Source organism: Sebastes fasciatus, chromosome 22 (genome assembly GCF_043250625.1).
Source record: "Sebastes fasciatus isolate fSebFas1 chromosome 22, fSebFas1.pri, whole genome shotgun sequence".
NCBI classification, from domain to species: Eukaryota; Metazoa; Chordata; class Actinopteri; order Perciformes; family Sebastidae; genus Sebastes; species Sebastes fasciatus.
The window spans coordinates 6,747,055-6,761,765 of record NC_133816.1 but is presented as its reverse complement, the minus strand read 5'-3'; the positions used below and the strand labels follow the sequence as shown (position 1 = coordinate 6,761,765).

The window sequence follows — 14,711 nt, the reverse complement described above, 5'->3', positions numbered from 1 at the left end:
ACTGTGAATGAACAAAGCATAAATGCTGCTCTCCAGTACGACAGGCGTGTTAGTGCAAAAAACCCCATACAGATCATAGTATTAGTGTGGATGTAGTCTGAAGTGTGTCTTAGTTACATGTTTACATAAGGTATTGGCTAGTGCATAGTGCTGCCAATTTTATATGTTGTTTTCAACATAAAACTTGTTGAAATTATTTCAGCGTGTGTATATCAGTACTTTTTCAGCACATTGCGACACCGCGATAGTACTGATAACTGTGATCATTTTGGTCACTATAATCGTTTCATCTGGACACGTGACAATCAAAGCCAAAGTATTAGAAACGCCCGTTTGATCAAACGGACCCGTCTGCTTCTGATGTACACTACATGAAGGTTAATGAAGCAACTCAGTATCTCACAGTTTTGCCTTCTGTCTTTTTTTCCTGCCCGGTCGGAGGACTCACCTGGTTGCTGATTCTCTTTTGAGTCCCCGCTGCTTCCAGCTTCTGGCCTTTTATCAGCTTCCCCCTGAAAAGACAAAACAAATAAATCAACCTAAATAGCTACATTATATTTCATGATAAATGTTGATACACAAACGTATACTTTATTAAACTTTGACACATCAAGCAATCATATAGTCATCCCAAGTGGGTGGTAAGAGGGAGAATACACAATGAATAGGCCTGAAAGATAAAAACAGAACAGATGTCTGGCAGTATATGCTTCAAAGTGACAGGGGTGTCTCTAAGGGAGAGGTAATGTGTGCTTGTTTATATATTCCCTGCCACGTCCTTTTTATTTGTGAATGTTTAATGCACTCAAGAGGATCAAATGAGGGCTGATGGACTGATACGAAAAAGCTACTGTAGAAAAAAAAGATGAGGAGGCCTCCTAAGATGATCATGGAGAGAAAATGAGCAACATCCATTTTAGCTTTGTTTTGCAAATACCTCAAAGCATTGTCAAATAGTTTGCTCCCTCCTCCTATGAATATTACTAATAATAACAGAAAAAATGCTGATGGCAGATAAGATGACAAGAGCAGAAGTCTTTTTTTTTTTTTTTCTTTCCCCAACTGAATAAATGGGGCACTGTTTTCGGAAGTAAATGGAATCATTGCTCAAGGTAACAACCAGCAAATGGAATATGCAAAGTGAAATCCTGAAGAGGGCGGGAGAGGGACAGAAGGCAAAGGAGGCGGGGGACAGACAAAGACAGATTCGAGGGAGAGTCTTTAACATCGAGCATCTTTTTAAAGTCTCAGATGAGCCACTGCTGGATCGAGGCAGATGAAGTTAAATTCAAAAGACAATGGCAGTGTGGGAGAAAGACATGATCGTAGGCAGAAAAAGGTCTCACTTCCTCCCTTTGCACCTTCCCCCTAGGTGATCTTTACTCAGAACAGTACATCTGGCTGAGCTGACGTGCAGTCTGTAAAGCAAGAAGAAGGTGGGGTGGGGGAGGGGGGGGCATCTGAGCGTAAATGGAGCTTTGTGCCTGGCTTCCTGCCTGGCTTGCTGCTTGCCCAGCCAGGCCTGTAGAGAAAGGCCCCCTCTCCGCCCTTCCTGCTTCATCTCTCCTTTTCATCTCCCTCTTTACCCATCCATTTTAGCACTACCCCTAAGGGGCATCCGACACTAACGCTCACTCTCTGCTTTCATTCTCCTCCTCCGACTCCCTTCGCTTACGTTGTAAATGGAGGAATATCACAGCTAATCCGTCATGTTTATGAATGACGTGGGGCCGAGGCAGAGTTGGGGGGGGGGCGCCTCGCCAGAAATGGCGTACATCTCTGTCGCATGCCCTCTGCTTGGTTGATCCAATCTGGCCCAGCAGCGATGGTCATGAAAAAAAATGTCCATAGGGGACGGCAGGCTTGGAGGAACACCAGGCGGGCTCATTTTAAAGGATAACTCCAAGAATTTCTGACCTGGATCGTGTTTCTCTAATTCTACTCAGTTTTAAAGCCAGAGTGAAAATACTGATATCATATGGAACTAGAAAACCTGAGGAATCCATTAGCTTGTCGCGAAAGAGGGTAAATGACGCTACGGACATTTTTAAAAGGGTTCCCTTGACCTCTGACCTCACGATATGTGAATGAAAATGGGTTCTATGGGTACCCACGAGTCTCCCCTTTACAGACATGCCCACTTTATGATAATCACATGCAGTTTGGGGGCAAGTCATAGTCAAGTCAGCACACTGACACACTGACAGCTGTTGTTGCCTGTTGGGCTGCAGTTTGCCATGTTATGATCTGAGCATATCTTTTTATGCTAAATGCAGTACCTGTGAGGGTTTCTGGACAATATCTGTCATTGTTTCGTGTTGTTAATTGATTTCCAATAATAAATATATACATACATTTGCATAAAGCAAGAATATTTACCCACTCACATGTGATCAATACAGTTTTTCACGTGTTCAAAAGAAATTATGTACCATGACAACAGTATGTTGACTTAAGAGTTTTACAACTAGTTCTCCAATGTCATTCAGTATGAGGAACGGCTCGAATTGTTCAACTGTGAAGGTTTTTCTAGGGGAAAAAAAGGCCTGGTGATTAATAGATTGACTCTACAATGGTTCCCTCATAATCTCAGGCATTAGGTGAGGGGTTTTTAATGACAAATAAGCAGCATTCAATTAATTATACAATCTCAAAGGGGATTTATGGAAGAAACAATCAGTGCGGGGCAAAGGGGGAGACGATGCTATTTTTCACCGAGACAGGGTGCTATGAACCTCGGGTTACGAGGGCTTTCTGTGCCTTCACCTTCCTCCTCCTGTATTTTGTTCCGACGTTCATCATCGCAGGAGAAGGAACACACCGGGTAGTATTTCACAATACATTCCTATTTCTTTGCTCCTTTAGGCAACGAGGGTAAAATAACATTTTAGTGGATAGTAGATGGTCCCTCGTTGTCTGCCCTCGGGCATTAGCGGTTTTCTCAAAGAGACTGTATTTTGTTCAGCAAATTACTGAACTACATTTTAGAGGTACCAAGCTAGTGAGACTTAATGCCACTTTGTGTTGGAGTGCGGCTGCCCCTCTTAAGACTATTATAGTGAATTGGAATTAGCTGTTTGAGCCAACTCTGGCACATTAACAGTAATATTCATTAGCGTACCTGTAGAATCAACTAATGCACTAAACTAAAGTATATTTTCATCAGCCCAGCTACACTTTTACTGCTGATTTCTGTTGCACTGAAGAACCCATTTTTTTCACTGCAGAAAGTACAGTCTACTGGGGCACATTTGCAAAAATATGTCACTAATGTTCGAGTGTTCTGAAAGCTCTAGTGTTTGTAGACCATGTAGAATTTAACCGGTAAACTACTGTGTTACAAGTGTTATTTTTCACCTAAAAGTTACCCACTCCATCAATGTTGTTATGAAGATTGAAACATACATTTGTATCCTTGGTCGAGATAAATGGATCCTGGGCTTTCACAGCAAACGTGAACTCTCCAGCACTCTGCCAGATACAACGGGATTACTTCTGACCCGCGAGTCCTGCACAGACGCATTTGTAAACTTAAACTGGAAAGCAGTCATGCCTTGCCACTTAACATTTTCTCATATCAGTTCATCTAAGGTTTTCGCAACATAAAGAGCTGTGGCCCCGGGCATATAATTGGGACATGCTCACACATTTGAGCTCCTTGGGAGTCTTTTTCCAGTCAGCGCAATAATAAAAAACACATCAGTCCAAGTGCACGGCATGTTTTGAAACAATTTGAAGGTTACCTCGGAGTTCACTAGCCTGTGAACCCTTAAAAAACAACTCAGGAAGATGAATTTCGGAATTGTCCCCCACCACACAGCAGTACGGGCATTATTTTTCCGAAGTGCTGAGCATTTTGTTTTCCATTATTGGATTACTTAAGCAATACCTAGTGCAGGTGCCAGGAGGCTTATTTGGGGATTCTGGCTCAAAGGAAGCTCTAGGGGGAAATCCTAATCGTATTTAGACTGGACAACATATGTGCCAAACAGCCCTGGGATGTATCAATGAGATAAATACGGACTTTGGATTCTCTGAGGGCATTTAGGGGAAATTCTCAATTCGTCATTTCTTCTTTTTGCTCAGCAATGATGCACATGTGCTTTTATACTCTGAATGCTTGTCTGACTTGTTGCCCTTTAAATGAATGGATATACCCGCCATTCATTAATGATGCTTTAGGGTCGTTACTCTCACTTGTATCCTAGCTATTCCAAGTATTCTACCCGAGGCAGTGCTAAGACATCCATATGCTGGCAACAATGTCCAGGCATGTGTGCAATAGGGTTGGAGGGGGAGTGCACGCCGCCCAACCCTAGTGCACAATAGTCATTATCAATAAGTGTTGCATCTAATCCAGGTCTAGGTCTGCATACACTGGCTGTTTAACTGCTTTACTGTCCTGTGTAAAGCAGTATCACACGTAGAAACTAAGGTAAGAGTAGAAAGAATATTTACTAGAACAAGTAAATTACATCAATACAATCAAATGTCTCTGTTTTTTTCATTGGGAATAGGAAATAAGGGACACAAGCTCTAGTTCCATGGTGTAAAAGTGGTGTGGGGACAAATTCCACCTGTGCAAAAGTTTATAGTCAGAATGATGGATGGAGTGTAGAGCAAAGCAACTCTGTCTGAGTCCGAGTTTGGGATAGTTTAACCGGGCTGCAGGTAGCTGATAAAGCAAAGGGTGGGCTCAGATTTAGAACCTGTCAATCATTAGATTGTAAAAGTACACCTTTTTACCACAGCCTTAAGTGTACCTCGTAAGTAGAGCGAGGAAATCAACAACGACGTGGGTGAAAGTGGTGAAACATTAAAAGAGAAGGAACGAGGAAAATAGAACAGATGCCGTCATAGAATTGGCACAAAATGGAATTGCTGTCTGCCTTTGTTAATCAAGAGCTCTTACGTTTGGTTGAGTAATTTTGTTTGTGTGAAAACAAAAGCATAATTAACAGTCCCCTCGCCCATGCCAAAGCAGAAAAAAATAATAATTAAATACGTCAGTTGAACAGGAGCCGAACAGAACATTTTGTTGAAGAGGATTCAGGTCGTCTCTGAACGGCTGTATTAACTAGGCTTGCGACACATTTTTAGAGAACTGTAAACAATTATAATGGACAATGTTGCCATGTTAATGTGTTCCGAATCAACAACCTCATTTTGAAAAAAAAAAAGGTCATGCCATAAATACCAAATGTCTGCACTTCTACAAGTCTTTCCTTAACCTTTAATGATGCATACAATTATTTTCTTTATTAATTACCTTTTACTAGTTTATAAAACACCACGTCTTAATTCAATCTAGGTCAGCTAATGCATTAGCAAGCCATGAAACAAGCCAATTCCAAATGATGTCCTTGTGAGCCGCAAGAGTGCTGTATGATTAACATGATTAGCACCCTAACCCTGCTAAATTCTCCTATCTCCTTTCTCACTTCTTTTGGATTTTTGAGCGTGGAAAGAGCTTTAATCACTGTCCCTCAACTTCAAATTATATGCTATGCTGTGGTGGGGGGAAAAAAATGTCTTTGGCTCAGGCTGCTGAGAAAAATAAGCAGCGCTGTCACACTCCATGGGTAATGTTTTGTGGCTTGTCCTTTTTGTTCTGGCTGAAATCTTATCTGGGGAGGGGTGGCGAGAATCAGATTGATTCCTAAACTGGGCAAGGATAATCTTTAGGGCAGAGAAAAAAAGGAGTGTAAAATGTAAGAGTGTCATACTTGAAGACATCTGGCCCAAATTCCCACACTTCCATAATCCAGCATCTCTGGGCGAGGAGGGATCCTCAAACAACAATACGTCTTGACACACACTTTTCTCCACAACGCTGCCCTGGCAAGTGACCTGTGACAGCCTCTTTGAGGAGATTGTATCCACTCAAATACGTCCAACAAATATATCTTATTATGGCCTGCAGGGATTTTCCCTGAAGAATAACCTCAACCACGGGGTGAAAAGTCTTGTTCCGCTTGGGAAGAAAAGGGTCGGACCGAATCCAATTCGTGTGCAGCAACCACGGAACTAAAGCCAGAATGTGACCGGAAAGGTTTATGTTTTTATGGCTTAACTTGGAAAATCTGATGCAACAAAGGTTTATTTTCCTCTCAAATTCCTTAGCGCATATTCTATAATTTTGGAGCCAAATGTGATTTCATTGACATAAAACACATCTCACTTAATTAGACTAAAGGATCAGATTTACTCTCAGTTTTCTTAACATTTCATTGTTTTAGTTTTATTACACAATGACGAATGAAAAAGCATTGCATTTTGACATCGTAAACCACTATTTAAATGTCAAACCACTTAAAGCTGTAAACCTACGAGCTGAATCACATGCAATATTAGCAGACTACCAATATCTGGCACCATATACTCACAGTGTAATTGCTTCATTCAAAGCCTGCACTCTGTGTACAGTCTATCAATCACCAAAGAAAAAGGTACATTGTAGATGCTATGCAGGAGAGAGAAGCATGCTTTTAATTAGGTTTTATGGTGCCAGTTTCCCACAGCTGTCAACATCTGAGCAGATATCAAATGCAAGCAGACATCCTGGCCTTAGTTTTATTGTCTAGCTCCACTATCGTTTTAATGAATTCCACTCCATAGATGTACAGTAACTGCATTAGTCCTGTAACAGCTTGTAAACATCACCTCAGACTGCAAATACAAACAACACAAGTGGCTTGCTGTCGCACTAACTGAGCAAAGATGCAAACAGTAACGGATCACGTTTGAATGGTACCTTTATCTGTTGAGACCCAATTAGGCTTATTTAATTAGAGCCTAAACAAGGAGGGATATTACTTGAGTTTGTCACTCAAGCCATTACGCCACAGCAGGTGAGAAGTTTACTTTGAACAGAGGGTGATTGTGTGTGTTTATTGGCAGCGACTGCAGTATGACGGCAAATTGTGCTGACTCTATGCTGCACTCAGGCAACATTTCAGAAACCAAAATGGCCAATGTTTTCATGTGATTCCACTTGTGCTCATATTTTGTATAAGTGATCAATAGATATAATCTGCTAATGGGTTGAGTTTATGTCCAGTGGCCTTATGTCTTCAGCGGAAATCTGCTCACTGAGGTACATTTTGAGCCAATGTCCTTTTTTATACTCCTCCCATACTTGGCAGCGCACACTCATATGGCCTGATAGCCTGGCAGTGGCTAATGTGTGCAAATTGTCATTGGGAGTCTTTTTATATCAAGCACCAGTGCTCAGCACTTCTTTAGAAGGTGACTTCAGCATTTCTCTCCCTTCCATCTCATTTAGTGTGTAGATCCATTGTTGAATATACAGTATGGGTCTATAAAGCAGGAACTGCCCTTGTCTTCGGCTGTCCTTGAGATTGCAGTTCTCAGCGAGGTAGAATAAGGAAGCAGGGAAAAGCTTTTTTTTTTTTTTCTGTTTTCACCTTTCAGCTTTGACTTTCATGTATTGTACAGGGTAGCTCGGGGCTGTGTGTTCAGGTCACGCAGCATATAGTATATTAGCCCCAAAATACACATTCAAAAACAAATGCGCTACAAGCAAATCAAATTTGTCCAATTTCCACTCCTATCAGGTTGCAGCTCAGGGCTCCTAAAGGGCTAATGAAGTAGCTCCTTGCTGATAATTTATGTAACCGCAAGTCGAAAACCAACCTCTTGACTGTTAGCGGAACTGCAAACATAGCACATGGGAAAAAACTACTAGCTGCTTGGCCCCTGGTTGATTAATTATTTCATTCTTTGCTTTTAACACATTGTCAATAGCCAACTTCTCCAAAACCGTACAACAAACAGGCCGTGGCTCAAATTACATAGTGATTAATCTGATTTCATTTCGGTCTCCTTCGCCTTGTAAGGGAAATGCTGCTGCAGCTCTGCTGACGTGAGTTGTTAATCACAGCACAAGCTTGCAAATGTGTTCAATTTCCCTCCCTTTATTTATTATCACAATGGTAATTCTCTTTGTGAAGTAAATGAGGGTATAGCTGAGAGTTGCAAGGAGCTCGAGAACGTCAAATTGCTCGTGTTTATTAATCTTTTCCTTTGTATCTCAATCCCAAGTCTTATGCAAAGAAAAGTTTTGAGATACCTCACGGTTGATGTCATGACTTTGTGGCCATCCGAGATGAGCGCGAGTGCACAAAGCAGCTGTAAAATACATTTCTGGGCTGAGCAAGAATGCATTCAAAAGGCCAGAAACCTTTGTAACAGATCATTAATTTTAAATGCACTGCCTGGAGTCATATCAGCTGCCTGCGCTGGAGTTACGGGCTAGCATCATGTAATTCTATAGGACAGGGAAGATGGGGTTTGGTGAAAGTGCCCTTTGTACGCTTGACCCAGCCTCGTTTTTATTTGTTTTCACAATTTCAGTGAGCCACATTGTAGTTAATCTTGTAGTGTAAATCAGACAGAAATACTATGGTTGTACTGTCATAACATTTTACACGATCCTGATTTTGAAAAGCTATCGTGTTGACATAGGCAACACCATTTACAATTTAAATTGAATGTTGTCCCACACCCTCTTCTCTTCTCCTCAGAGCTGAATAACCAGGGACATTGCGTACTGCAGCATGAGAACAATCCTGACTTCTTAAAGGACAGCTAAATTATGATCTCTTGAGCACTTTGTTTTAGAATACATTGCAATTTCACAGGAGTTGCTTTTTAGTTCGCATGGATTGTCATATCCAATTACTATATTCAACACGCATCTATGCTCCTAGGCTTGCTTCTGGCTATTGTGTTTGATCAGGTATACTTTTGACTCACTGTAGAATCGACTAATTGTCTGTTCGACCTTGAAACAGGCTGAAGGGAGCTTGGACAGGAGATACCTTGTACAATTAATTCCTTTCTCCCTCCTCCGTGTCTTTCTCCATTTGAATGAGCACCTTTGAATGTGAAGTTGTTGTTTTTTTCAGATTAGGATATTCCCTCATTCCTTGATAGTTGTTAACGTGATGCATTTAGAAAAGATAAGTTGTTAATACCAACGTTTTTTCTATTACTTTTGCTCTTATTCATGCATGGTCTTCATGCAGTAGGGGTGGGAATCACCAGAGGCCCCACCATACCATATTATCATGAGACTTAAGTCACGATACAATCTTATTGCAACAAGATATATTGTGATATATTGTGATTTATTACCTTTTTTCAACTGCAAGTTATGCAAAATCTGTTTTATTTAATAAGACACAGTTTTTACGCTGTTCATTCATTCACATATCTTGAGGTTAGAGGTCAAGGTACCCCTTTGAAAATGGCCATGCCAGTTTTTTCTCACCAAAATTTTGCGTAAATATGGAGCGTTATTTAACGTTCTTCCCAACGGGCTAACGTGACATGGTTGGTACCAATCGATTCTTTCGGTTTTCTAGTTTCATAGTATCTTCACTCTAGCTTTAAGACTGAGCCTGCTACAACCTCTCAGAGATAGAATAGCGGCTGTATCGACTTTTTCCCCCCACCTCTATCCTGCAGTGTGTTCCTTTTGGAGAATGCAGTGTCACTTAATTTGAAATATTGTATGTGAGAATATCCCAGCACTCTTTAAATGTATGTGATTGTAAAGGCAACAAAACCCACTAACACACTAGAGCTAATAGAGTTCTTGAAGCCTAGCACATTAACACCTAAAATTAATAGAATACGCCATCCATAACCGTGCAATCACAGTTAATGGCCGTGAAGCAGATATGAACGGCAACAAAAACAACACATTTGCAAGAAAAACAGGACATTTGGGAGATTTCTTAATGTTTTATAGTAGAATTGCTTCTGCCCTCCAGCTTAACTTTCCTACTTTAACTATGATGTTATCTAAATATGGCTACTGTGTGACTGAGGTGAATTGAGTGGTTAAGTGGTTATTCTTTTAATGAGCTGCGCATCAATTTTGCACAAGCAACAAGCAAACACAGTGCCAGACACCCACAAACTTTTACTAAGAGTAAATCCGGGGCAGCTCTCATTACCTTAATGGATGCTGAAAGGGATAAAGATGACATATAGATATATATAATGCACACCATGTCAAGGACTTACAGTGATAAACTGTATAAGGATGCATGGGCCAAGATGCCCAGTATAACTAACAGTGCACAACTGCCAAGAAAGTGTTGAAAGTATGTATTATATAGGATTGGAATTCATTAAACCAAGAGAATGCTGCTTTGTGATTGGCCGATTTATAACATGCAACAAACAAAAACCCTTCCATCACTGTCAAAACACGTCAGTTCAGGCAGGGACACAGAGTTACATGGCAAAGTTTCCCAGTTCAGTCTGAAGTCACTCATTTGTAATGCAGTCTATTTCTGAGAAGATTTATCCATCGAGGTGGTTTCTCGTGCCAGATACCCAAAAGCATTGTTGGAAGGCAGCCATGATTGTCGCTTGGCTGTGTGCAGGCTATGGCATCTCAAAGCTGTTTCCAGACTGATGTCTCCCCATGAAAATTTAATGAAGAAAGTGTTTCCAAAAAAGGTGCAGTTTACGAGAGCAGCAGGAAGACACTAATTAGCCATATCACAGCAGGGAAAGGAAAACTTAAAAGGTGCACATAAACCTCATTGGCATTTAGAATAAGCAGGTCTTGTTTTGCAGATTTACACTAACTCTGCAGAAATTTTTTGCATATAGATATCTCGTGGTGTATGGAAAAATTCCACTCGGCGCCCTCTCAAAGATCAACACTTGCTGCAAGCCGAAAACACTTCCTGCTCAGAGCCGTGAACTTCAGACAAAGCTGCTATAGACTTTGGTTTACTTTGTTTTGCTAAAAGAACATGTTTAAAGCAAGGAGCAATGGGAGTTATCTTCTCTCGCATCTCAAACGGCAGTAAGATGTAGCCCGCCTTTGTTCAGTCGGTAACTTGAGACACAGGCAGGGACAAGGCGGCTTATTCAACACAGCAAAGACACCTGCCATCATCAAAGAACTTCAAAGCTCCACCTCACCTGAAAGCATGTTTAGTCAGTGGAGCTATTCTTTTCCGTCATGAAAAGAAACATTTGGGAATATTCTGTTTAGGTGACTTCTAGCTGTAGCTTCATATTTAATGGACAGATAAGAGTGGTTTCTTAGGGGCCATTCACATGTAGCATCTAAAAACGTGGAAAACCCCAGCCGTGCGCTTTCATCCTTGTATTCAAGGTGCTTGGGAGGCTGCGGTCCTGATGCGTCTGCCGTTACTAAGCAACCAAGACTTGCGTGCTGTGACGACGATGATGATGAAGTTGCGTTAATTTAGCAGTAAGCCTCACTGACTAAACTAAACTTAAAACAATGATAAATGGATTTCCATTACCATCAACCCCTCACAGTAGTCTGTGTCAATCTAGCTCACCTTTCTTCCGAATGTTGTAACGTTCTTGGACGGAAAGGGTGAAGCAAGTAAAAGAATCCGTGGGATAGATCGTAAAGCTCTGGGTAGCCCTGCACTAAAATGATTTTATGAAAGAAACAAAAGACATCTGCCTTCTGTGATTGGTTGTTCCTCGTCACATGACGTGGTGCGCATTGCGTTCCAAAACTTTAACTATTTTTATCTTGATGCGCAGCCTGAAAAATAGGCGCTTGGGAACGCTTGGGAACGCTTGGGATTTGAGGGCACAAAAAACGCGGCATGTGAACAGCCCCTTATTCTATCTTCTCGTCTACCTATCAGCAAGAAAGTGAATATGTTTATTTCCCTAGATACTCCTGAACTACTCCTTTAATTCCCTAATCCCTAATCTGTGCCGTTGTCCATTTTCACTTTTTGTTCATTTTGTGTCCTTGTCAATACCAAATATGGGTATGGAAAACGGTTAAATGGCACTGCTTTAGAAATAATTATTGTTTGTATTTTGCTCCTCTACTGTCTCTCTGCTTCTACACAATCCCCTCTACATATGACCGAAAATTGTAGATACATTAATTCTGTTGCTCTGCTGTCTTATGACTGTAATTTCCACTGGCTCTCCCTCCTCATTAGCTCTGCACGTGGTTTGAGGAGAACCGCTGACTTTCTGAATCTGACCTCTGCTACAATGTCTCTCATCTGTTTCCAGAGGACCAGCTGCCCCCTGGTTTCCCCACCATAGACATGGGCCCACAGTTGAAAGTGGTGGAGCGAACACGCACTGCCACCATGCTCTGTGCCGCCAGCGGCAACCCTGACCCAGACATCTCCTGGTTTAAAGACTTCCTCCCTGTCAACACCACCAACAACAATGGACGCATTAAGCAGCTCAGATCAGGTCGGTTCCCTCTGTTGAAAACTTAATTACAAAACAGGGAGTCTTCTATCTTGTTATCCTCTATCTGATCTGCTCCCCCTGTTGTCTCCTCTGTTCTTTCATCTTCTTCTTCCTCCCATAATTTAACTTCTCATTTGGCTTTTAATTTTGTAGGTAATGGCATTGTTTCTACTACTTCCTGTCCTCTACTCTCTGTATGTGTGCTGTCTGTATGTGTGTCTCCCTTTGTCTTCCAGTGTTGTCATGGGCTGTTGGGATTGTTCCCCCTCTGTGTTTGCTGGCTTCTGCCCTAACTTCTGCCCTCATTGCTCACTGCTGTGACTTTTTACAATGACTTATTTTGCGGTTTTGTGTTGATTTCCTTTCCACTGCAATGGTGCAGTATTTCTTTGGATCCATTCTCTCCATTTCTTATACCTTTTTTTTTTTTAAAACAATTAATATTCAACATTCGGCTTCATTCAGAATCTTATTTTAAAATAGGAAAACATGCAGGAAAGCAAATTAATCATCGCCCCTGTGCATTTGTTGAAATTTTACTTTTGAAAGAGGGATCCTTAAAACGTCCTCTGAATAAATATTTGCTTTGCATAACAACTTTCTTTAGGTTTAAGGAACACTAATCAGCCACAGTAGTGCGTAAAACTTCACAAGGCTTTTCCCCCTTTACCCCTTGATTCTTTGAATTTACAGCCCCTGCTTTAATGTCAGCTTTGTTTTTTATTTGCCTGTGACATGACCCTAATATACCCATTCACCTGAATATCCCCAGTTTGATTTCAATATCTCAATACAGGAAGATTATTATATTTTCTTAAGAAAAAAAAAAAAAAATCATAGCTTGCAGCTTTATGTGCCAGCTAAAGGCAACACATCAGTAACACAACTACTTGTAAATTTTAAGTCTTGTATGTCTGACCACCTGTCTTCACAGATTTCACAGCTGTCCTTTTGTTAAACCGTCTTGTTAACTTCCTTGCTGACTTTGTTTTTCAACAGAACTGTGTAGAATTAACCCTTATTCCTAACTTTGATTCACGTAGAGTTGATAACGCATTAACGAAACCTCTGTTAACTAAACTCACATAAAGAATATAATCCTATTCTTATGCTGTCTTTCTTCTCTCTATATTTTTAAATCTACAGAATCCTTTGGTAAGTGCTTAGCTCTAAAGCACACATCACTCCCCCCACTAATTTCCATGTTTCCAACAACTATTAAAATGCATGGCATGCATTTTACTAACAGATAGTTCAGTGTCAGGGCTACTACTAGAGGCACACATACTGTTCCCTCACCTCACGGTGTTCAAGTGTCCTACCACTGCTATCTATAGTGACACCTTTATCTGAAGATTAGAATCACAAAACCTAAGCTTAGCATTGTCATATAATGACCTGTCCTCACATGTTTGTTACTCACTCACTGACCCACCACTTACTCACTTATCCTTTAACACCAGCACAGTACTGTAGGTTTGGAAATTTCAAGAGTTTTAGGGAGGTGACCAGCTGCTTAGTTTAGGTGAAGCAAAGGGATCTCAAGTTGTTTATCTGCTCTCAATCTCATACACAAAGTCCTCAAAGTCTTTCCCTTCAGTAGATGGTCTTTAGAAGCTATTGCCACTTCCAAAATGGCACCTCCCCGTGGTACATGAATGTACAAGTTCTTCTCTCTGACCTATGGTTTTTCTATGATGAATCCTGTCTTTCTTTGCCAATAGAGTACAGAACAATTCTTTCTCTCTCTCTCTTCTCTTTCCTCTAGTACCTTTATTTACGTACCCTGTTAAATCTAATTTGATTCTTCTTCCAAAGCCCCCAGCCTCTATCTACTCGTACTAATGCTTCTTCTTTCTAATCTTATTTGCATTCATATTATCCACCCAGGTGGTACACCAATAAGAGGTAAGAGTGCTGAACTGACGTTCACAGAATGAAAATAATACAAATTCATTCTTGCTGTCAACCCATCCATTCACTCGAATCACCTCCATTTTTGTCCTGTTTACCAAGACCCAAACCCATTACGTTCATATGGACCTTCCTTCTTATTTGTCCTGTTTTGTTGACTAAATTATACCATTTTTTCTTTGTCTATGCTTTATTTTACTCCTTTGTATTCTGGTTTCAAGAGCCTCTTTAGCTCAGTTGTGATATGCTTGCCCTGGCTCAAATAAGCATATCCAATGACAATTATTTTTTTAAACTATATTTTTTTCCCGTTCATTTTTGTTTTCTTTTTGGCCATAGCGAATCATGTGTCCCTCTTTTTGTCCAACTAAAACAACCAAGCATTTTTCCCCCTTAGCTGTTCTTGTTCAGCACTAAAAATATGCACAGATGCTGTGGAATCACGCAGGCATGCTGAAGACAACATTGCCTCTCCTCTGCTTTTTTCTCCCAAAGAATTCTTTCTATCTTTGCAAACTATTTTTTTTTCCATTTCTTCTATT

At 40.8% G+C, this 14,711-nt stretch overlaps 1 protein-coding gene across 29 annotated transcripts in view; it reads left to right on the top strand.

Annotated features, from left to right (window-relative positions):
- Window positions 1–14,711, top strand: part of LOC141760990 (receptor-type tyrosine-protein phosphatase delta) — a 400,655-nt gene that overhangs the window by 334,977 nt on the left and 50,967 nt on the right. For 11 of the 29 annotated variants that reach the window (XM_074624152.1, XM_074624149.1, XM_074624146.1 and 8 more), the window contains one exon: window positions 12,067–12,255. In XM_074624152.1, the coding sequence (XP_074480253.1) occupies window positions 12,067–12,255 (189 nt within the window). Of the gene's footprint in view, window positions 1–12,066; window positions 12,256–13,401; window positions 13,411–14,145; window positions 14,164–14,711 lie in introns of all 29 variants that reach the window. The other 18 variants (XM_074624156.1, XM_074624154.1, XM_074624153.1 and 15 more) reach the window with 2 other exon arrangements.